The sequence below is a fragment of the Miscanthus floridulus genome, chromosome 2, assembly GCF_019320115.1.
Source record: "Miscanthus floridulus cultivar M001 chromosome 2, ASM1932011v1, whole genome shotgun sequence".
Classification (NCBI taxonomy): domain Eukaryota; kingdom Viridiplantae; phylum Streptophyta; class Magnoliopsida; order Poales; family Poaceae; genus Miscanthus; species Miscanthus floridulus.
Window position 1 is genome coordinate 41,708,250 of NC_089581.1, and position 23,101 is coordinate 41,731,350.

Consider the following 23,101-nt stretch of genomic DNA (forward strand, 5'->3'; position numbering starts at 1 on the left):
AATTGTTGACAACCAACATCTTTCTTACTACCGATGTCATATTTTTCACAAAATTTCCAGGAAAAATTTCTAAACAATACATATTCCGATTGGAGAGAGTTATTAAATTTCTCAGAACCTGAAAACGTGCCGTGGTACAAAAGGCAGCTCTCAACCTTTTCATTTCTTGAAATCAAAGCCCATAAATGTAAACCTTCCAAATAATAGATCATGAACGAAAATGTAGCGGTAGTACTGGTAGAATCATGGATCTAAATTATGCAATCACTGTGATCATAATTTGATGAAGCTATAAATACAAAATGCCAATGACAGGAACTAGCAGAGGCACAAGAGCGCCATACACAAACAACGTACAAGACTCAACCACTCCCTTCTTTTATATACCTTGGCACCACCCACCCAGCAGCCCCTGTAAACCACCAAAGCCAAAGAGGCGGCTTGTCCTGCCCGTCGCTTTGGTGCCGCGCGCCATGGCCGGCACCAAGAGCAAGTCGTCCACCAAGGCCGGCTCGCCGCTCCTCGGCAAGTACGAGCTCGGCCACCTCCTCGGCCGAGGCAACTTCGCCAAGGTATACCACGCGCGCTGCCTCGCCGGGGGCGACCCCGTGGCCGTGAAGGTTCTCGACAAGCCCGAGCTGGCCGCCGTGGGCATGGCGTCGCGGCTCCTGCGCGAGGTCTCCGCCATGCGGCGGCTGAGCCACCCCAACGTGCTCCGCCTCCACGAGGTGCTGGCCACGCGGTCCAAGGTGTACCTCGTGATGGAGCTGGCCCCGGGCGGGGACCTCCTGTCCCGCCTCGCCTCCATGCCGTTGCGCAGGCTCCCCGAGCACGCCGCGCGGCGCGTGTTCCTGCAGCTGGCGTCGGCGCTCATCTACAGCCACGCGCGTGGGGTGTTCCACCGCGACGTGAAGCCGCAGAACGTGCTCCTGGACGCCGACGGCAACCTCAAGGTGTCCGACTTCGGGCTGGCCGCGCTCCCGGACTCGCTCCGCGACGACGGGCACCTGCACACGGCGTGCGGCACCCCGGCGTTCGCGGCGCCCGAGGTGCTCCGCCGGAAGGCCTACGACGGCGCCAAGGCCGACGCGTGGTCCTGCGGCGTCATCCTCTTCGTCCTCCTCGCGGGCCACCTCCCCTTTGACGACGCCAACATCGCCGACATGTGCCGCAAGGCGCACCGCCGGGAGTACACCGTGCCACGGTGGGTGTCGCAGCCGGCGCGCCGCCTCGTGGCGCGCCTGCTGGACCCGAACCCGGCGACGCGCCTCGCCGTCGCGGAGCTGGCCAGCCACCCCTGGTTCAAGCGCTCGCTCAGCGTGGACTCCCAGCTCGGGGGCCTGCTGGGCGGCCAGGCGGAGCGCGAGCTAGCGTTCCAGGCCCCGCCGGCGCTGAACGCCTTCGACATCATCTCCATGTCCCCCGGGCTCGACCTGTCGGGGCTGTTCCGCGAGAGCAGGCGCAGCCGCGAGAAGCGGTTCATGACGACGGCGTCGCCCGAGCAGACGGTGGAGCGGCTCGGGCAGGCTGGCGCCAAGCTCGGCTACTTCATGGTGGGGAAGAAGGGAATGGAGCGCCTGCCGCTGGGCGGCCTGTCGGGTCTCGTGGCCATGTCGATGGAGATGTCGGAGGTGTCGCCGGAGCTGATGCTAGTGGAGCTGAGGCTGGAGGGCGGCGACGGCGACAGCGACGAGGCCGAGGCGTTCGGGTGGGAGGAGCTCCGGGTGGAGCTGGGCGACGTGGTGACAGCATGGCACGTGTGCGAAGAAGGTTGATTTGCTCACAAAGAGGAAATGCGATCGAGCAGGATCAGAATCCTTTCGTGTAGGAGATGGAAGTGTATGTATAGTCGTATAGTAAGTGCGTATCATCATGTACGTAAAATTAGCTGGTTAGGACGCACTGTAGTGTGTGATGTTGGAGATTAACTAGATTGGCAGTTTCAATCAAATGCATGTGTGATGTTTGGGATGATTTGGTCTTGTCAAATTAGTACTAGAACTTGTGCGATTATTCTTCAAGTTTTGAAGCTATGAAGCTAGTGACAGATTCACGGTCTCTAAACGACACTCCATTCAGGTCTTTCACGCAGTTTGCCAAGAGCATGCTTGCAGCGCAGGAATTCCACAAGAAATTGCTAGGATCAGTAGTTGGATTCCAGGTATACCCAGCACGCATCTGCAGTCACCAAAATGAGCTTTGGCTTGAACCGACTGCAATACCAAAACGTACAGTTTCCTAGTCCAATCGAATGGAGCTCTCCAAACTTGACTGCACATTCCCATTGTTATGGACTCGTGGTCTTCCCTGACAGCGGCTGCCAAACCGCAGCAACGCCGTCCAAATGCAGCTGCACCCACCCAGCCGCAGCCAGTAGGAAGAAACATACATAGCCCTGTTCGCTTCGCTGAAAAATCATAACTGAAAATATTGTTCGCTGATTTGTTGTGAGAGAAAAATACTGTTCCTTCGTTGAAACAGTATATAAGACCAGCGAACTGGGCGATACTCTCCTCCCACGGTTTGGCCTCCCACGGTTTGGCTATCAAGTCAATTCTTTCTTGTCTATATGGGCCGGGGTGGCAGAAACATACATACTCTCCTCCCATGATTTAGCTATCGGGGTGGCAAATCCTCTATATACAGCCAACCGTTTCAGTCCACCCGATTAAGGTTCAACTGTTCAAGGTGCTGTCCAAGTCGATCTCATCTCACCTGCTTTAATCTCCTGAAGAATATTATATATGCCATCCAAATTATGGTTAACGAAGAACCATAGCGCAAAAGGTTGACAGATACACCGGGTAACATACAGCGAAAACTCATTGGTGCAAAGTCGTAGTCGGTTTACAGGCAATGCACTCCAACACAAGGGGCTGAGTGACAGAAATGAGTGCGTGATCAAATGGAAGGCGAATGGAGAATTTAAAACGGGGATCGATCACATCATCTTCAGTGACTTCTGGGCGCCAGCACCAAGCTCTTGACGAGGCTAAATTAAACGTGTCAATAGAACTCCGTGGAAACCACACGAGTCATCCTATTAAATGTAAAACGTAAGATAATTTACTGCTTTCTCGTGTGAACATACAGTAAGACAAGACGACGTTAAAAATGCTTTCTCTTATGGTACTATAGTCGCTGTGGAGACATGCGCCGAATGGCACACCTATCTCACTGTAGTCACATACAGGGGCATGCGCCAGAGTCAGTCATGCTGTGTTATCTAGTCACTGTAGCAGCATGACAGCTGTACTAGGACTAGACGAATAGAGTTGTATATATAGTTTGCCACTGTAACTCAACAAAGAGAGTTCAGATTTGTCATCTCCTATATATAGCTCCGGCCAACGCTGGTGTTTGTACTGTGTGTGTGCGCTCTATTCTCCATCTCTTCTTCTACCTCTGACCATAGTGTATGGTCGGACAACGTCTATCGTGCTCGGCCGTGGTCGGTAAGACTGGTGAGTGGTCGACTCAACTGAACCGGTGATTTAGTGGGCTAACAAGTGGTATCAGAGCCGTACAAGCGCTGTCGTCGGACTAACCGCTGGCGATGACGAACGGTTTGGAGATGGACGACAACAGTGGCACTGTTGTGGCTGTCCAACCATGACTGGAGGTCGTTGTTCGCACGGTGCGAGAGGTCAGCGGCACCAGTTGACCGACGCTGACTCGAGCCAACTATGGAGAGTGGTCGGTAACCATGAAAGTCAGGCTCAGAGCTCGTCGACTCTGGAATGCTGTTGACAAGGGCACCGATAATGAGGAAGATAACATGTCAGCATTGGAGGCTATCCTCGCTGCTGTACCAGCGGAGTACAGGGAGCCGTTGAGGGCTAAGAGCTCTGCTAAGGAGGCGTGGGAGGCTATTGCAGCAATACGCGTCGGTTCCGACCGCGCAAAGAAGGCGACGACCCAGCTTCTGAAACAGGAGTACGCCAACCTCAAGTTCAAAGATAGTGAAACGGTGGAGGATTTCTCCCTCCGCTTGCAGATGCTCATCAGCAAGCTAAAGAGCTATGGCGTCATCATCCAAGTACCTTCACTCCGTGCTGGTAAAGTACATCCAGATCGTTCTCTCCATAGAGACAATGCTGGACTTGTCCACCCTCACCATTGAGGATGTGACAGGCTGTCTACGGGCGGTGGACGAGCACCTAGAGCAAGCGATAGCAACGAAGGACAGCGGCAAACTGCTGCTGACAGAGGAGGAGTGGGCTGCTCGGAGGAACTCCAGGAAGGTAGCCTCCGCCAACCGCGGTGGCGATGGCAAGCGCCGTGACAAGGCTTCTTGGGAGAAGAAGAAGCAGGTCGACCCCAACGCCTGTCGACGCTGCGGGAAGACATGCCATTGAACACGGGAGTGCCCAAATTGCAAGCAGGAGAAGAAGGCTGAGGCTCATCTAGCGTAAACTGATGATGATGATGAGGCCACTATCCTGATAGCGATGTTCTATACACTGCACGACGTCGAGGCCGAGGAAAAGGAAGAGGTGACGATGGTAGAAGGACCTAGGAAGGCCCTAAAGGCTGTCAACCTCGACGAACCGCGCGCCCAAATCCACCTCAGACGTGTGGGCGCCGACCAGGAGCAGCGGTGGTATCTGGACTCTAGTGCCAGCAACCACATGACAGGCTCTAAGGCAACCTTCTCCGAGCTAGACGACGATGTTATCGGTACGGTGAAGTTTGGTGACGGCTCACGGGTGGCTATCCGAGGGCGCGGCACCATCATCTTCAGGTGCCAGAATGGGGAGCACCGTGCGCTAATGGATGTATATTATATCCCGCAGCTGCGTTCAAGTATCATCAGCATTGGTCAGCTGGATGAGCGAGGTACTGATCAAGAACGGAGTCTTTAGGATCAGAGACCAGGAGCAGCGACTTCTCATCAAGGTGAAGAGGTCCCTGAACCGGTTGTACCTGCTCGACCTGAAGGTAGAGCAGCCGGTGTGTCTGGCAGCACGGCACACCGAGGAACCATGGTTGTGGCATGCATGATTCGGGCATCTCAGCTTTAACACGCTTAGTCGGCTGGAGAAGATGGTCTAAGGGCTATCCCACATCGAGCACGAAGGCGAGCTATGTGACAGCTGCCTAGCCGGGAAGCAGGGGAGGCTACAGTTCCCATAGGCGGCCAAGTATCGCACAAAGGACGCTCTCGAGCTCGTCCGCGATGACCTCTGCGGGCTGATCACGCCAGCCACAAATGGCGGTCGATGGTACTTTCTCCTGCTCATGGATGATTGCAGTCGCTACATGTGGCTGCAACTCTTGATGAGCAAGGACGAAGCGGCGGCGGTGATCAAGAAGTTCAAGATGCGCGCAGAGGCCGTGAGTGGCAAGAAGCTCCGTGTGCTGAGGACTGATCACGGCGGTAAATTCACTTATGTGGAGTTCGCTGCGTACTACGCAGATCAAGATGTGGTGCGACACCACACCGCGCTGTACTCGCCACAGCAGAATGGCGTGGTGGAGCGGTGGAACCAGACGGTGGTCGACATGGCCTGATCTATGATGAAGGCCAAAGGCATGCCAACAAGGTTCTAGGGTGAGGCGATGACCACAGCGGTGTTCATCCTCAACCGAGCTCTTACCAAGGACCTGATGGGCAAGACACCATTTAAAGCTTGGTATGGACGGAAGCTGAGCGTGTCCTTCCTCCGGACATTCGGCTGCATCGGCCACGTCAGGAAGACGAAGCCGATCCTCACCAAGCTAGAGGATAGGAGCACACCAATGGTGTTCCTGGGCTATGCGGAGGGTACCAAGGCGTACCGCCTCTGTGACCCACATGGAGACAAGGTGCTTGTCTCGCGTGACGTCGTGTTCGATGAGAAGGCGGCTTGGCACTGGAACAGTCCGAGCACTGGGGAAGCTATCGGCTTCACCAGCACCTTCGTCGTCGAGCACTTGGTCATCCACGGTGGTGGATAGGGATGAAAACGGTACGGATATTTTCCGACCGTATTTGAAACCAAATCCGTTTAGAGGGGTTGAGATCTGTCCATATCCGAGTCTGGATATTCAACATCCGATACCGTATCCGTATCCGAATACTCAAATCGCATATTTATGATGTCGATATCCAATCATATCCTATCCAACATAGTTGACACTATCCGTATTCGAATCCGAATCCGAACAGAAATATGAAAACAAATGTAATATCGGTGATATCCGTCCGTATCCAATCCATTTTCATCCCTAGTGGTGGAGACGCTGGGGAGGAGGTGCCGAGCACTCTAGGAGGAGTGCCAAGCACTCCAGCGACAGAGCCGAGCACTCCTAGGGTAGTGTTGAGCACTCCTGGAGGGATGCCGAGCACGCCAAGAGTGGTGCGGAAGGTTCTGCAGTGGTGGCGACCACTCTAGGATGGGTGCCGAGCACTCCCGTAGCGGAGCCAAGAGGTCTTGCAGTGGTACCGACCACTCCAAGACTGAGGCTGAGCACTCCTACAGTGGTACCGAGCACTGCAAGAGTTGTGATGAGCTGTCTAGGAGTAGTGCCGAGCACTGCAACCAGGGTGCCAAGCACTCCGACGGAACAGGGAACTCAATTGATGTCGATCGAGTTCGCCTCACCTCCAAGTGACATCACTGAGTTCGTGGACGCCTTCCATGAAGGTGAGGAGGTGCGGTTCCGCAGGCTGGATGACATCGTCGACGGCACAGGGCCCTCATGCCTAGCTGGTCGGCTACTCAATGATCAAGAGCTGCTGCTCGTCAGTGCTAAGGAACCACTCATGTTCGCGCTGGCCGAGCATGATGGAAACTGGTGACAGGCAATGTTGGAGGACATGAGGGCGATCGAGGAAAACAAGACTTGGGAGCTCGTCGATCCACCTCTAGGATGTCGTCTGATCAGCCTGAAGTGGGTATACAAGGTCAAGCGGGACGAGCTTGGTGCCATTGTCAAGCACAAGACGTGCCTCGTCGCCCGAGGCTTTGTTCAGCGTGAGAGCATCGACTTCGAGGAAGTCTTTGCGCCAGTAGCGCGCATGGAGTCTATTCGTTTGCTACTAGCCTTAGCAGTAGCAAAGGACTGACGCGTCCATCACTTGGACGTTAAATCGGCCTTCCTCAATGACGAGCTGGTAGAGACGGTCTTCGTTAGGCAACCTCCGGGTTTCGCCGTCAAGAGAGCAGAGCACAGGGTGCTCCGACTGCACAAGACGCTCTACAGGCTGTGGTAGGCCCCACAAGCGTGGAACACCAAGCTTGACGCCACGCTAGGCGAGCTTGGGTTCCAGCGGTGATCAACCAAGCACACGCTCTACATGTGGCTACGGGGGAAGGAGGAGCTCATCGTTGGCGTGTATGTGGATGACTTGATCGTCACCGGCGCGCGTATGGAGGACATCGATAGCTTCAAGCATGAGATGGTGGCTCGTTTTTGAATGAGTGATCTCGGCGCACTCTCCTACTACCTCAGCATCGAGGTGAGATAGGGGAAAGAGGAACTCACGCTCAGTCAGAGCGTGTATGCCTCGAAGCTATTGGAGCGGAGCGGCATGACTGAGTGCAAGCCATGCGTAACTCTGATGGAGGAGCGACTAAAAGTGACAAAGGCCAGCACCGCGGTGAAGGTGGATGCAATACTCTACCGGAGCATCATCGGTGGTCTGCGCTACCTAGTCCACACGAGGCCAGACATTGCGTTCGTCCTGGGCTACGTCAGTCGCTTCATAGAGGATCCTCGAGAGGATCACTGGGCTGTAGTGAAGCGGTTACTATGCTATATCAAGGGGACGGTGGATCAGGGGATCATGTTTCCCAAGACCGGCGGGAGTAGGCTGTAGCTTACTGTGTTCAACGATGTAGATATGGTGGGGGACATCGACGGATGACGGAGCACCTCTAGCGTGCTCGTCTTCCTCGGGTCAGCTCCAATTTCATGGCTGTCGCTGAAACAGAAGGTGGTGGCGCTGTCTACGTGCGAGGCAGAGTACGTAGCGGCGGCCACAGCGGCGTGCCAAGTTATGTGGCTATGCCGGCTGCTAGGCGAGCTGACCGGTACGGAAGCTCACCCACCAGCACTGATGGTGGACAACCAGCCCGCCATCGCCCTCGTGAAGAATTCGGTTCTGCATGACCGGAGCAAACACATCGACGTGAAGTTCCACTTCCTCAGGGCTGTGTCGATGGAGGACAGATCGTCATCGAGTTCATCGAAACTGGTCGGCAACTCACGGACGTCCTCACCAAGCCGCTCGGACGTCTTCGACTCACGGAGCTGAAGGAGATGATCGGCATGGAGGGATACAAGGGATAGCAATAGGATTAGGGGAAGAATTGTTAGATAATCTACTGCTTCCTTGTGTGAACACACAGCAAGGGAAGGCGCCGCCGAAAAGGCTCCCTGCTGTGGTACTGTAGCCGCTGTGGAGGCAGACGCCGAACAGCTCACCTGCCTCACTGTAGTCACATGCAGGGGCAGGCGTCAGAGTCAGTCCTACTGTGTTATCTAGTCACTGTAGCAGCATGACAACTGTACTAGGACTAGATAGGTAGAGTTGTATATATAGTTTGTCACTACAACTCAATAAAGAGAGTTCAGATTTGCCATCTCCTATACAGAGCTCCGGCCAACGCTGGTTCTTGTACTGTGTGTGTGCTCTGTTCTCTCTCTCTTCTTCTATCTCTAACCATAGTGTGTGGTCGGATAACGTTTGTCGTGCTCGGCAAGACTGGTGAGTGGTCGACTCACCTGAGCCGATGATCTAGTGGGCTAACATTAAACACGTCAAATGCAGATCCACACAAACACAAGGCATGCAGAACTCATTCATCAGGTACTTCGAATTTGCCAGATGCATGCTGACGACTGAACTATTATTTCAAGTAGCAGTATCGGCAGGCAAGCAGCCTATTCACTTGCTCGTATCTGGCTTATAAGCCATGACTTATCAGACAACGAACAATATTTTTCTCTTACACCAAACCAGTCAACAGTACTTTCAGCAATGTCTTATAAGCCAAACTAGTTCAAACGAACAGGACGAAGGCAATTGCAAGTTGTGGCTTGCTACTAGGTAGCTAGGGTAGCTAGTGGATGTGTGCTAGATGGCGAAAGCGAGAATGGGTAAGAACCCGAAGGAGGAAAAGGAGGGATGATCCTGACATGGATGCGTTGTTGATCAGGGGAAACGAACAAAACAAGATGGATCACGCCATCAGGGGTATGGCAAAATGACAATGCGAGTAGCTTGTATCCTTGTGCTGGATAGTTAATTACTTCTCTATGAACAAGTTGAGCGCTCGGCAGCTATACAATTTCTTCCCTTCTGACGTCCTCATCAGCCTGTAAAGTGGTGAATGTGAATTGAGCATGTATTGGAGGTTGGTTTGACTAGATGCCCTAGCTAAAACGCCGGGTTTGGCCATAGATTCAAGAGGAAGAAGCTCCGGTGGCAAGGAAAGCATGGCGATCTTTTGGTCAGGCCATCTGTTCCACAAGAAACCAGTTTTGAATTCAGAGACATCATCATAATTAACAGACCAGAAGGGAAACAAGAGTTCTTGTTCGCCTTGATCTCACCAGCTCTTCAGCCATGGCGTCAGCCTAAGTGGCCACCAGAAATACGATTAGTGTACTACTCGCCGCCCTTCGTTAAGCTAAATAAACGACGAGACGACGAGGCCGGCTAAGTATGCATGAATCTTCATATACGCACGAGGGCATTGCTGCATGCATACTATTGGGAAGAATATTCCTGAAAGCAGCTAATAAGCATGTGTCGCTCCTAGCTAACCAAGAAGTCTGACCCGGAGAAGCCTCTCCAACTAGTACAACTTTAACCAACTCTGTGGATTGAGAAGGTCCCGTTTCTTACTGTCAAGCAACGCAAGACATCCAAAACTGAAGACGAACCCCTGTATTAGTGCAGAACTTTGTTGTCGTCTTGCTGCCATCATGTACTGGATTAGTATTGGACATGAAGTAGAAAAGGTTCTCCTCCCCTCCCCTAGTGCCAAACAAACAAAGGGCAAAGGGCAAGATCAAGCAAGTGGTCGCAATCAGAGATGTACAGTTGTACATGCATGTTCTGGAATCTGATCAGTGGACTCAGAGTGCGAATCAATCAGTCAAGGTGCTAAAAAGTAGCTAGAAATGTACACGCATCTTCATCTTATGTATCCCATTTTGTGTGTGAGAAAAAAGAGAGAGAGGTAAATGACAAACTTCTAGCAAGTTCTTGTAGCGCACACAACTGAACCTGCGAGGGTATGACCACCCCCAGACATTATATTAAGAAGACATTTTTATGTAGACCCAGAAAATCCCCAAACCCCTACCCCACCCTTACACAGCGACACCGTCGCCCTGTGAGGCCGAGCTGGTCTTTAGATTTGTGCTTTGGCGTGAGACAGATGAGGGGATTTTTTAAACTTAGCCTGAAATTCGCTCCCACAGGGAGTCAAACCCATGACCTGAGTAGCGCCGCCTGGATGCTCTAACCAATTGGACTAGAGACCCTTTGGCTCGTAGCGCACACAACGCAAAGGAATCTTGAAAAGTACTCAACCTAAGATATGCAAAGACAAATAGGCCCAAAGTTCAATTAGACAGTCCAATCCCGAAGCACCCACCTTGTTTTTTTTTGAGTGGAAAAGCACCCACCTTGTTGGATTAGCGATACATCTTGGCCCATGAGGCCCAACTGGTGCAATTCAATATGGGCCGGCTCAAACACACCCTGGGTCTCGTCGGCCCACTTTGCATCCAACGGCAACGGGCAACAAAATGGCACCGTGTTACACGAGTTGCACGGCACACGGGAGCCTGTCAGAAGTCAGAGCAGCGCTCGTTCGTCCGTCACCATAGAACGCTATCCATCTTCTCACACAAAAATATCCGCGTGACCCCAACCTCCCCCTCCCACTCCGAGCAGTACCAGCAGCAGCAGCCATGGGGATAGCCGTGGTGGCTCCCGTCGCGGCGGCCTACTCATGCTCCTCCTCCTCCTCCTCGCTCGCCGCGCCGCCGAGGGCCGCGAGGGCGGCGAGCCGCGCGCACGTCGCGGCGGCCGGGATGTCCTCCAGGGCGTCCTCTTTCGTCGGGGGCGGCAGGCTCGCGGCGGTGGCCGCGTCGGTAGCGGTCGCGCGGCCCAGGAGCGGGGCGGGCTCCGGGGGAGGCGGCGCGCTCGGGTGCAAGTGCCTCTTCGGGCTCGGGGTGCCGGAGCTCGCCGTCATCGCCGGCGTCGCCGCGCTCGTGTTCGGGCCCAAGCAGCTCCCCGAGATCGGCCGCAGCATCGGAAAGACCGTCAAGAGCTTCCAGCAGGTGAGGGTTGGGGCATAAATTCTCATGGCGTGGTCAGTAGAAGCTCGCGATTTGTGGGGGATGATGCGTGTGTCGTATTGACAATAGTTTAACTCGTAGATAGCAGCTTCGGAAACTAGTGACCCCATTTTGCTCGAGGTGCTAAAGCTTACTCGTAGGTCGTCTTCGTAGTACCAATCTGTAAGGCAGTACTTTGGTAGCACTTTTAGGTTTTTTTGGAACTCTTTCCTGATCGCCTGATCTGTAACTCTTCCGAAGTGGTACTGTTCGGTACCCACTCCTATGCAATGAAAATTCAGGTGGAGAAAGTACCCTTTCCCCTCAATTGACCATATAAAAATAAGGTTTGGTTGCAACTTTGAGGATTTCGGTACTCCATCCATTCCAAATTATTGAACGTTTTGGCTTTTCTATATATATTGTTTTTACTATGCATTTAAACATAATGTATATCTAAGTGTACAACAAAAGTTATGTATCTAGAAAAACCAAAACGTCTTATAATTTGGAATGGAGGGAGTAGATAATAATGTTTAGTTTAGGAACCCTGTGGCTTATAAATATAGTGACCTAATATAGCACATTCATTGCAAATTTGCATTTTGGCTCAGTTGTGTTGTTGAATGTTTAGTGGGATAATGCCAATGGTAGGAAATATGGCCACATTGCTTTCTCATTTTGACTTAAAGAGTGAGTTAGTTTTTTTTTTTTAAACAGTGTGACAAGTGGTGTGGGTTCAGGGTTGTAAGATTGGAGTGATGGGAATTTCTGCACCTCATTCTTTCTGAACTGCAATGGGAGGTAGGACATATCTTCCAATTTAGTACTACCTCCAGTTGGATTTAGGTGACTTTTTGGACAATCAAAATGATATGCGATTAGTTTTGTCTTGCTGTTGGAAGCGTCATCTTATCCTGACGGGAGGGAGTAGTTGTTTGAGATGGAGCTGATAGGGTGTTATGACTGTTACCTATTCTTGTCTATTTAGAGTTGTATAACCTCTCAAAAATGCTGCAGATTATGATATGTGCAATGACTAGAGCTATGTCACCCACATGCCACATTACCATTAGTTTAAACTTCATTACTTAGAAGAACGGCCTGCTTCCTTTTGGCCTCACTTGTCCAAGAATCTGATGGGACTGATTCACCTTAGCATGCACCATTATACTAATTGAAAAGCTGGTTGGGTGCATGCTTTGTGCTCTGTTTTCTGAAGACAAGCTACTGATCAAGTTTTCTGATCAGGTTATTATATCCTTTTCCATTCAGTAAAATTGTTCAGTGATCCATCTAACTTCTCTCTCAGGCGGCTAAGGAGTTTGAATCTGAACTGAAGAAAGAGCCTGGGGAAGGCGACGATCAACCCCCACCTGCGACCCCCGCGGCGGTAAGTGGCGGGGAGGAGAAGAAGGGGCTTGAGGCATCAAGCAGCAAGGAGAGCACGTGAGGATCCCTATGTAAAACTGTATTGTGGGCTTCTGGAGTTAGCATCAAATTCCTGTCCTTTTATTTTGACCACCTCGGGGTTTCAGGCCATTGTAGTGATATTGTTTGTAGTTTGTACCCGGGAATAAGGCTGTGTTTAATTACGAAGCTGTTATCTTGAGCATTACTCATTAGTTATTCCAGTCAAGCAGTAGCATGGTGTGAGATGAAATACTGAAAGCAACTAAGCCAGCCTCGTCTCTCTGTCTTAAAAAACAGTGTATTTCTAGATCCGATTTAAACTAAACTATTTTAAGTTGGACTATTTCTATAAAAACTAAATTCAGAAATTTTGAGTCCAAATAAATATACTATAACAATATATTTTTATTATAAATTATAAATACTATTTTTAAAAAAATAGGCAAATCGAAGATGGTTGTTTTTATCTCGGGTAACGAGCGAGAAGTGGAGTCTTATCAGGAAAATTGAGAGTGAGGGGGCAGGCAGCAAGAAGAGCGCAGCGTGAAGAACTGAAGAACCTGGTATATGGCGCCGCATGACAGCCACAACTAAGGATGGCAACGGAATGTATCCGTCAGGTATCATCGGAACGTTCTCTTTCCTGCTACGGAGAATTCATCCTGTTCCTACCCCCGTTAACTGTCTCGGGTATAGATTCTTGTCCATCCCCGTACCCGTCGGGCATCGGTCGGGTAACAGATACCCGACGGGTACTATATACCTGATAAACAAGGACACTTGGGGTCGCAGCTTTGTAATCGGAGACGTTTCTTCCTCACCCGGGTATAAGTGTTGGAGTCTCGGAGATGCCGAGGAGAATGAGCGAGGTTGCGAGGAGGACGAGCAAAGGTGGCAGAACTGAGGAAGCTAGGGGCACGAGCGCTCGTGTGCTTGTGCTGCTGGCGGAGATGGTGAGGCAAAATTGAACTAGGGTTCCTAGAACACACAAATATATATATGATTGTTTAGATTTGGGCCAAAATACCTATGTTGAGCTTCTTTAGGCCTAATACTCACATGACAGCTCAAATAGTCGGGTTCTCCAACGGGTAACGGGACGGGTAAACAGGGAACGTTTCCGTACCCGCTATACCCGTCGGGGATAGATTCTTGCCCATTTAAATACCCGTGGATAAAGATAAGATCCCATCCCGTCCCCTAATGGATCAAATACCCGTCGGGTATCGGGTGTCGTGGGGCCGTTGCCATCTTTAGCCACAACGGCAGCTCGTGGGACCCGCGTGTCAATGACCGCCGTGGCAGGTTCCGGGTGAAAAAGGACTCACGCGGCCACGCCCCGAAATAAGCTCGCAACGCTCCCCAATCTTCGGAAGAGAGAGGCGAAAGCCGAGAAAATATCCCCATGGCTATCCTCGCCGTTGCATCTCCGCTCAAAACCGTAAACCCTAGCCCGGCGGACCACAGCCGCATCCGCATCCGCCTCTCCTCTTCCCTCCTCCGCCTTCCGCTCCCGGTGCCACGATGGCGCCGCCTCCGGTGCTCCGCGCAGTACAGTGAGGCGGCGGCGCCGCCCACGTCGACAACGACGCCGCGGCCGGCGGAGATACCCTGGAGCAAGGAACTCTGCAACTCGGTGCGGCTAATTGGGACTGTGGGCACCGACGTCGAGCTGCGGCAGCTGCCCAGCGGCTCTGCCGTTGCGAGGGGTCGCCTCGCCGTATGGAAGTCGGCCACCGAGACTACATGGTATTACTGATTTGATTAGTGCTACGCAATGTTAATTCTTCTTCCATTTCTAGCGTCGCCTATTTATGTCCCTATTATTGGGGGCCGGGAGTGGGTTCGACTATCTGTAGCTTGTCGGTCACTCGAAGTGGGCTTGTCGCTTTGTGAGTGTGGGGGCGTGCGTGGAATTTGGAGAGGTTGGCAAAGGCATTCGGTGATATGTTGGCTAGAGCAGTTTGTGCAATTGGTGGATTGTAGCAACTAGCAAGATGATTGTTGATATACCATGGATTTGGGGTTTGTTTCCGAACAGTGTAGTTGTGCCAAATTGTTTTGCAGCTTATACAGCGAGGTCAGAAAATGCTAATGAAATCGTGTAACAATTCTTTATGCGATTGAGTTACACCCTTAGTTAAATAGGGACTTTATTTTGGAACAGTGAATATTTATCAGTATATTCCCTTAGGATGTTTGCTACCTACAATTTTTCTTCTTACAACCTGACAAGATTCACTAACCTATTTCTGTTGTACTCTCTATTTCAAAGGTGTCGCCTAGGTGTCCAGGCGTACCCAGCTTGCCTTGGGGAACAGTGTTCGCTCTCGCCTGGATGCCTAGTCACCTTTGAAACCATGATTGTACTATGATGATAAACAAATGAGTTTCGATTTCTGAATACCTATTGTATCAACAGATTAAGCATTAGATTGAGTTCTGACTCCTGAGGCTCTCCATCAATAATTAACACTGCCTTATTTGTGCGCGCACACCCACACACCCACACACCAAAAGTTAACTCTTAAGAGCCAACCAAGCCCAAGCGTGACTGCATGAGTTGTTGATATACATATTTTTAGCTATGCAGGTACATAATACTGCCTTTTACATCCTCTCAGAGCCATAAATGATGAGTATTTTTTTAGCTGAAAAATACAGTCTTAGCAGTACTTGTTTAAGTGTTTAATGGGGTCACTGTACTATAGGGTAACTCTACAATTCTGGGATGATCTGGCTATTGTGGCCTCTGAGCATGTTAAGAAGGGTGACCGGATATTTGTTTCTGGACGGCTTGTGTCAGATACTGTTGATGAGGGGCCTGAGAAGCGGCATGTTTACTACAAGGTATCATCTTCACCTGGTTGCATTACATGCTTATTTTCATTATCCCTCTTTTCTGTTATTATAATGGAATTAATGGGTACACTCTTTCTCAGCTTGCAGTTCAACAGTTGAATTTCATCGAGTCCCAGCCAGTTCAATTATATGAACCAGAGGCAAGCCAGGATGCCCCAGGTGTGGATCTCAGTTATGCTGTGAAGCCTTTTTATATCATAAAATTGCTGCCTTTTCCATTCTTGTCTGCCTATATTTTTGTGAGATATAGTTGTTTGTGACCTGTGATGACATGTTCCACTTTTTTAAACATCAATAGAGTCATTTGGACTGCTGCCAATTATTTTGGAACATTCTTAGGCTACTATTTGGTTCATGCTCAATCTTTGTTTTTAGATTTGCCAACTTCTTGATTGCTTGTGTTTGATTTATATTTGATATGTGCTTTTAATTATCTATTTATTACAGTGGACTCCTAATTGCATCCATGATCGATTAGTTTGAAGCTTAAAGTAATGAAATATAGCTTATGCAAGTCCTTAGACTAGTGTGTATCACTTGCATCCACTGTTTGTACATGCGAAAAATCGTGCTAGTCACGGTTCAAAAAGGCGATGCTAGGCGGCCGCCTAGGCGCGACTAATCACTAGGCGAGGGGGTTCCGCCTGGCCTATGGGGATAGGCGGACCCCTAGGCGGGCTGAGGTCGCCGGTGGGGGAGGAGCAGCCTCGGGCGGAGTCGGACGCCAGGCACGGGTGGCAGCAGGCGCGGACAGAAATGCGGGAGAGGGAGAGGAACCTGCAGCGGCAGGCTCGGACTGAGAGAGAGCTGCGGGAGAGGGAGAGGAACGGGCAGCTGCAGGCGTAGACAGCATGCGGACGAGAGAGAGAGAGATGCGGGAGAGGGAGAGGAACTGGCGGTGGCGGCGGCGGGCGAGAGAGATGCGAGCAACAGAGGTGTGCGAGAGAGAGATGCGGGAGAGGCTGGAACGTGGGATAGTTGGGCCGTTAAATGGGCCTTCTTCTCTTTCTCCCTATTCCATGACCACTGGACTCCTATTTTTTCTTTTCTTTTAAGTATTTATGCATGTATTAGCCATCGCCTAGAAAAACGCCTTGAAACGCCTAGGCTCGCCTAGGCTCTAGGCCGTGGGTCGTCGCCTAGAAACCGCCTAGCGCCTTCTTGAACTTTGGTGCTAGTAGTATGTAATGGCCCTAGTTAGCTGCAACTGAGCAGTAGAGAAAATAAATGCAGTGAGAATCAAGGTAAGTTGGATTGAAAGCTTCTGGGCAAGTGTTTCCTGTATCCAGAACTCTGCGAATGTTTTGGCTAGGAATCAATGGGAGAGCTAACTTTCCACTGGCTTGCCAATGTTCGGTGGTACTCCCAACAGAAACTAAATTGCAAGGGCATGAACCAAACTTGACCTTATATATTCTGTTTTGTGTTAAATATATCGATCATTAACATGTGAATTACTTTTTGCCTGGCTGTTGATTATTGCATTTTAAGTTGTATATCCAAAGTTTCTTTTTAATATCGGGATTACTAATTTTCCTGTGATATATAATGTGATATGCTGTTAACCTTGCTACTATGCCCCCTCGTTTATAAGTATGTGAAAGTAAACATCGCTCATGATTGATCCCATTAAACAGCATGCTTCTCAAAAAGTTTGCCAAAGTTTCAAATTTTGTTTTTCTGGGTGCAAGGTAGGTAGTTGTCTCTAGAAAGGCGCAGAAAAGGACTCTTACCTGCATCATTCTTGAGTACTCTTGCAGAAGCAGTTGTTTGATTTAGTGGACTTTCTTCAGTCCATGATTTTTTTTTGGAGGGCAAAGTTCATGAAATTATTAGCCAATGATGCACATAACTTGGTTCTAGGTAGCTGTTTATTAATGTAATGAAAATTCATAAAAGGTAAAAATTAACTCTCCTTTTTTGTTGAATCAAAGGTGGAAGGCATGCTGATTATTTTAACTCTACCTCTAATTCAACTGAGGATAAGAATAGGGATACTATGAGCTCTTCTCGATCAACTGAAGAGCTGTGGCAAGCGTTCTTTGCTAACCCTCTTGACTGGTGGGATAACAGGACAAATAAGGTTAGACTGGGATTGTTTAAAGTTATAACTACTTGTCATTTACATGGTAACAGTTACCTTGCATGTTAATAACTTAAACCTTCCTTTTGAGCGTATGCTAATTTGCAAACATTAAAAAATATACACAGAACACATGAGAAATCTAGAACCAAGAAAAGAGCTTCAAATATTTACTGAGGGAGAGGGATACATGGTCAGTAGAGTGGGTGAATATTGAGATGGAAATAATAAACAGCCAAATGCGGTTATGAAAGATATATATTTTTTGTATTGGTTTAATGCATAAGTTCTGCACTTCTTACTTCAAATTTAAGACTAGTGTACTAGAAGGGTTCTGCATTTTGTATGTTGGAGTTATCTTCTGACTTTGGAACCTACCCTTATATCCTTCCAATTTAACCAGATGAGACTGCACTAAAGTCTCTAATTTAGAACAGTGGAAATAAAATATCTAGCTTAATCAACATAAGTATAGTGGCTGTAGTACTGTACTGCTTGTGTCATGCAATTGAATTTAGTCGGTTTAATCACATTGCTATATGCCATGCAGAATTAAAAACAATCACATGTCCATCGTCCTGAATTTATAAAGAAATATAGTACCAATATAAAATTACATTCAATCTGGCGACAAGAGTTCAAGACCTGTTATCAGCACATAACACTTCTATGCTAACGTTCAATATTTACATGTTTTTCTTAAACATTTTTCTTGTATTCATGTACACCAAATATGCTGTCATGTGTCAAGCAAATAATAAATAAATGCAATGAATGGACAGTGACTAGTTTGGTCCATATTTTAAACTGAATCGTCTCCAGTAGAAGCTAGAAGCTAATTTGACTTTGCTTTATAATATACCTTTCAGAAGGATCATGTTGTTTGGTTGATGTATTTGTTTATTTACTTCAGTAATTTGTCTATCAATTTGTTTGGAAGAGGTCTGCTCAACATTTGCTTGACTTATGACCTTAAATCATGTCAACAGAAGAACCCAAGGTATCCAGACTTCAAGCATAAGCACACTGGTGAAGCACTATGGGTTGATGGGAGGAACAACCCCAACTGGGTCATATCTCAGCTGGCAGTTTTGGACTCAAGAATGAGTTCTCTGCAAGACAATGAGAGAAAACCAGTCTCTTATATGTATGCTGATGAGTTCATGACATTGGATGGCAATCGATAATCTTTATGAAGGAGGAAGCTTCGCAGCCCCCATTTTTTGTGCAGCTTGGCTGTCTGTTATGGCGAGATCGTGCTGTTGGAGTAGCTAACTCATGCCCGCTATCTCAGTTTTGTTGTACATATACATATCTGAGCGGCTTTGGAGGGTTGAGTGTTACGAGTTTCCGTAGTATTATTATGTACTCTGTAGACTGTAAGGTAGCTATGAGCCATATAACAAACATAAACGAAGTGGGAGAAAGCCAAGCTTTTACTGAGTATCGTAGATCTGTTGGTAGTGTTAGTTGGTTTGTGACATGGTTTTTAAGTTTTAACTGTGCTGTTACGCCGAGTGGTAATGGTGTGTAAACCGTGGGTTCACATGTTCAAATTTGTATGTTTCTCGTTGGAAGGATTTGCAAATGAATCTAATGCCCCATTCCTCAGGTAGCCGGTAGAACAAGAGCAGGGGATTTGGCAGTTTGGTACCACTGGCCCTTGGCCTTTGGCTTTGGCGTCATAGACAGGGAACTGAAACGGGATATAATCACCAAGATACGGAGTATATATGGTATACACTGATTTCTTTCCCATACACTATCATGGACATGGTACCCTGGCCTCTTGCCTTGTCGGACGACGTGGTCTGAAGAATCTGCGCTGAAGCGTTTTCTATGCGTGCAGCAGATGGACCTGCCGTATCTCCAGGCGTCATGCACGCCAGCAACCATACAGACCGCAGCATCCCAGAAGGTAGACGAATAGTTAGAAGATACAGCTGCTAGCAGAGCTCCAAAATTTATATGCCGTATTTCAGGGACAGGGAGGAGCATATTGACTTGGCTATTTTTATTTTTCTTCTGAATGACAGATTAGCCGGATAGAGCCCTGGCAACTAGCAGTTCCCTGATGCCAATGGATGCTTCGGTGATGCAGCTCTCATGTGCGGCCACATGCTCGGTGTCCGCCGGTGCCTCGACCGATGCATGTGTTGACAACAAAACGCAGTTACGCAGGCAGGTCGTCGGCGTTGTGTCTGCGCTGTGTTTCCTTGACCCATCGGTCGATCTCGGTGATAACCTTGTTTTCCCGTTTGACTGAGCTCGGTCTGTCACATTGGCTTTGGATCTTGAGAACGGCCACCATCAGATTTTAATCCTCGGTTTGCACCTGGACATGCCAGGCTGATTTGAATCAGAGCTTTTCGTTTCAAGTCAAACTGGATCGCGTTTAGAACAAGTTGCCCTTTGTTTTGGCTGATAACATGACTTGCTTGGTTAATAATGTCAACTGTTGTTAGGAACCAAAAGCAAGGAGAGATTGCAGTTTTGCATTTTGGACAGGCTACATATATATATGTTGCAGCTTTGTTAGCCTTCTCTTCTGTAAACTTTGCCTTGGAGTCACTCTAAGGGACAATATAATGATAACATTAACATCCAAAGACATCTACCAAGGTATTATGTCATATATAACGCCATGAAGCATGGACTCACGAGGCATCAGAATACGAAAACGAAGGCATGAAAACGCTAAACAAGTTGGGCCGAAAAGAAAGAAATAACTGAAAGCTCAAGAGAGAACTTCAAGTAATTAATAAGGGATCAACGATCAATATAACTGTATTGTTTCGTTTGTACAAACACATGGAGAGTTAACTGAAACAACCTCAGCATGCATCTCCTTTGTGCTGCTAAAAAGACCTAATCGTCTTACAGAATCAAAGCCGCACACATCCGTGTACGCGCTTCGATACACCAAGCTCATCCTTTGGCTTGGGGATCCAACCAGAAGAACAAAAATAATGAAAAGGAAAAAAAAAACCCAAGAAGGTCATGACGAGACATATTGTCCTATCCGGTCCCTCAGTTCAGATGGATCTTCATTGCCTCGCTGATCCCAGGCCTGTGGCTTCAGATCTCTTCATGATCCTCAGCTTCTTGCAAGTGCTAGTGAACATCCTGCAGATTAATTAAAGAACACCATCAGTAATCTTGTTGGTAACACAAAAAAGTCTTCTCTTAGCTAGGTTGCCTCTAAGAAGTCAGAACAGAAGATGAAATACTACTTACTCGAATGGCACGTCTCCGACGAGCATGAGGTCGCCGTCCTTGTCCTCGTAGGTGACGGCGAACTCGGACAGGTTGGCGCTGCCGCTGTTGGAGGAGACGAACATGGCCTCCAGGGCCTCCCGGAGCTCCCTGTATCCCTTGTACATCCTCAAGTCCACCTTCCTCAGGTACGGGGCGCCGTCCATGCTCACTTTGACGAAGGAGCCGACGACGACGCTGGCGGTGGTGTTTGCGGCGGCTGCGGATGCCGCCGTGCAGCTGGGCGCCACCGCCTCCTCTTTGTTGGTCGCCTTGCTGCTGACATGCTGCTTGCTGCTCGCCTGCTGGAAGCAGCTCTTCCGGTACGACCTCACCGGCGGCCAACCGACCACGGGCGCCCTGCAAGAGTTGACATGTAGCCATCGTGTGAGCACCTGCTTCGAGAGTCTGTTCTTCTGAACACGTAGGTGCTGTCAGAGTCAGACTACTACTCACTTGGCTGCAGGAGGTGCTGCCTCGGCGTCACGCTTGTTGGTCTCCTTGGCGGCGGCGTCCTCCACGGCATCGGTGGTGGCGCGCTTCTTGCCCCTAGGCGTCGACGGCGGCGTGGCCTTCACCTGGGTCTGGCTGCAGTCGTCGACGGTGCCCGGCAGGCCAAGCCTCAATTCGGTCGCCATGAGGTCTCCCACAACGGTTTCCATGTCCCAAGTACTTGTGAACACAGAACACGTACTCCTCCTTCGGCCGGCGAAGAGTAGTTCTCCTTCTCCGGTTGCAGCTAGCTCGATCTCTGCGTCTCTGAGCTAGAATGAGGTGGATGCGATGATGAGCTGGTGTTGTGTGTTTGGTCTCGGTGCGCATGTTTTATAGGAGGGAGGGATGAGAGAGGTGGCCAGCCAGGCTGCCACGGAAGAACTGGTCGATCGAGGGGAGCGAGAGGCGACACGGACACATGCATAATGATGGCAATGCCCCCCGATACCCGATATCCGACGGGTATTTGATCCATTAGGAAATAGGGATAGGATCATATCTTTACCCACGGGTATCTAAATGGGCAAGAATCCATCCCCGACGGGTATAGCAGGTACAGAAACGTTCCCTGTTTACATGTCCCCGTTACCCGTTAGGGACTCCGACTATTTGAGCTTTCATGCGAGTATTAGGCCCAAAGAAGCTCAACATAGGTATTTTTGCCCAAATCTGAACAATCATATATATAGTTTGTGTTCTAGGAACTTTAGTTCAATTTTTCCTCACCATCTCCGCCAATAGCACGAGCACGCCTGCCTCACGAGCGCTTGCGCCCCTCGCTTCCTCAGTTCGGTCTCTCTGCCACCTTTGCTCGTCCTCCTCGCAACCTCGCTCTTTCTCCTCGGCATCTCCGAGACTCCGACACTTATACCCGGGTAAAGAAGAAACATCTCCGAGTGCAAAGCTGCGACCCCAAGTGTCCTTGTTTATCGGGTATGCAGTACCCGTCAGGTATCTGTTACCCGACCGATGCCCGACGGGTACGGAGATGGACAAGAATCTATACCCGAGACAGTTAACGGGACGGGATGAATTCTCCGTAGCGGGGAAGAGAACATTCCGACGATACCCGACGGGTAAATCCCGTTGCCATCCTTACACATGCATGCAGCGACGTCCTGGGCGTGGGCTAGGCTGTGCTGCGAGGGTGACCGCAGGGGCGCAGCCACGAGCGGCCTGCCGGGTCGGCCGGCGACATGGATTCCTCGGTCGACGGGGTCACGGCGCGCCGGGGCCGTCGGATCCGGAGGCAGCCCATGTGCGCGGCAGGGCCCGCCAGCCGCTGGAGGGATACACACATCATCATAATATCTATAGTGTACACATTACATATAACTATGTTTACACGCTGGGTGCCTTCCCTTTGGCCATGAATATTATCATGATATATGCACATATATCTAATCTAATTTGCTCCATTAGATGGACCAAATGGGTGGCTGGATACGCTGTTTTCCGGGTCCCGGGTTGATTTTTCAATTCAGCTGAGAACACGGTGTGTTAACAGGTTGTCGCTCGTGACGGGTTCGGTTTGTAGGATTTATTTGGTGATCCGGTTTTATCATCTGATCACTAATATATATAGTTGGGTGCACTGCATTGATCTGATCTGAGGTATGCTTATCGGTTCGCAAGGCGAACAAACCCGGTGTTGAGTGACCCGATAACTCGGTTCTATAGGTGATATGTGAACAATAGGATGATCAATGA

At 49.7% G+C, this 23,101-nt stretch overlaps 4 protein-coding genes across 4 annotated transcripts; 3 read left to right on the top strand and 1 right to left on the bottom strand.

The window, feature by feature from the left end:
- Window positions 1–351: 351 nt before the first annotated feature.
- On the top strand, window positions 352–1,974 carry LOC136522616 (CBL-interacting protein kinase 7). Its single transcript, XM_066516428.1, has one exon. It carries the CDS (start codon window positions 474–476, stop codon window positions 1,773–1,775), a length of 1,302 nt encoding a protein of 433 aa, XP_066372525.1. The 5' UTR covers window positions 352–473; the 3' UTR covers window positions 1,776–1,974.
- Window positions 1,975–10,786: 8,812 nt separating this feature from the next.
- On the top strand, window positions 10,787–12,917 carry LOC136522624 (sec-independent protein translocase protein TATA, chloroplastic). Its single transcript, XM_066516438.1, has 2 exons — window positions 10,787–11,286; window positions 12,596–12,917. The coding sequence occupies exons 1-2, from the start codon at window positions 10,915–10,917 to the stop codon at window positions 12,734–12,736; spliced, it is 513 nt and encodes a 170-aa protein (XP_066372535.1). The 5' UTR covers window positions 10,787–10,914; the 3' UTR covers window positions 12,737–12,917.
- Window positions 12,918–14,029: 1,112 nt separating this feature from the next.
- LOC136522633 (protein OSB2, chloroplastic-like) lies at window positions 14,030–19,233 on the top strand. The gene is made up of 5 exons (XM_066516447.1): window positions 14,030–14,445; window positions 15,408–15,546; window positions 15,639–15,717; window positions 17,493–17,641; window positions 18,631–19,233. The coding sequence occupies exons 1-5, from the start codon at window positions 14,102–14,104 to the stop codon at window positions 18,826–18,828; spliced, it is 909 nt and encodes a 302-aa protein (XP_066372544.1). The 5' UTR covers window positions 14,030–14,101; the 3' UTR covers window positions 18,829–19,233.
- Window positions 19,234–20,406: 1,173 nt separating this feature from the next.
- Window positions 20,407–21,726, bottom strand: LOC136522641 (auxin-responsive protein IAA12-like). The gene is made up of 3 exons (XM_066516457.1): window positions 21,353–21,726; window positions 20,879–21,256; window positions 20,407–20,767 (listed from the first exon to the last, which is right to left on the bottom strand). Exons 1-3 carry the CDS (start codon window positions 21,556–21,558, stop codon window positions 20,689–20,691), a joined length of 663 nt encoding a protein of 220 aa, XP_066372554.1. The 5' UTR covers window positions 21,559–21,726; the 3' UTR covers window positions 20,407–20,688.
- Window positions 21,727–23,101: the final 1,375 nt, after the last annotated feature.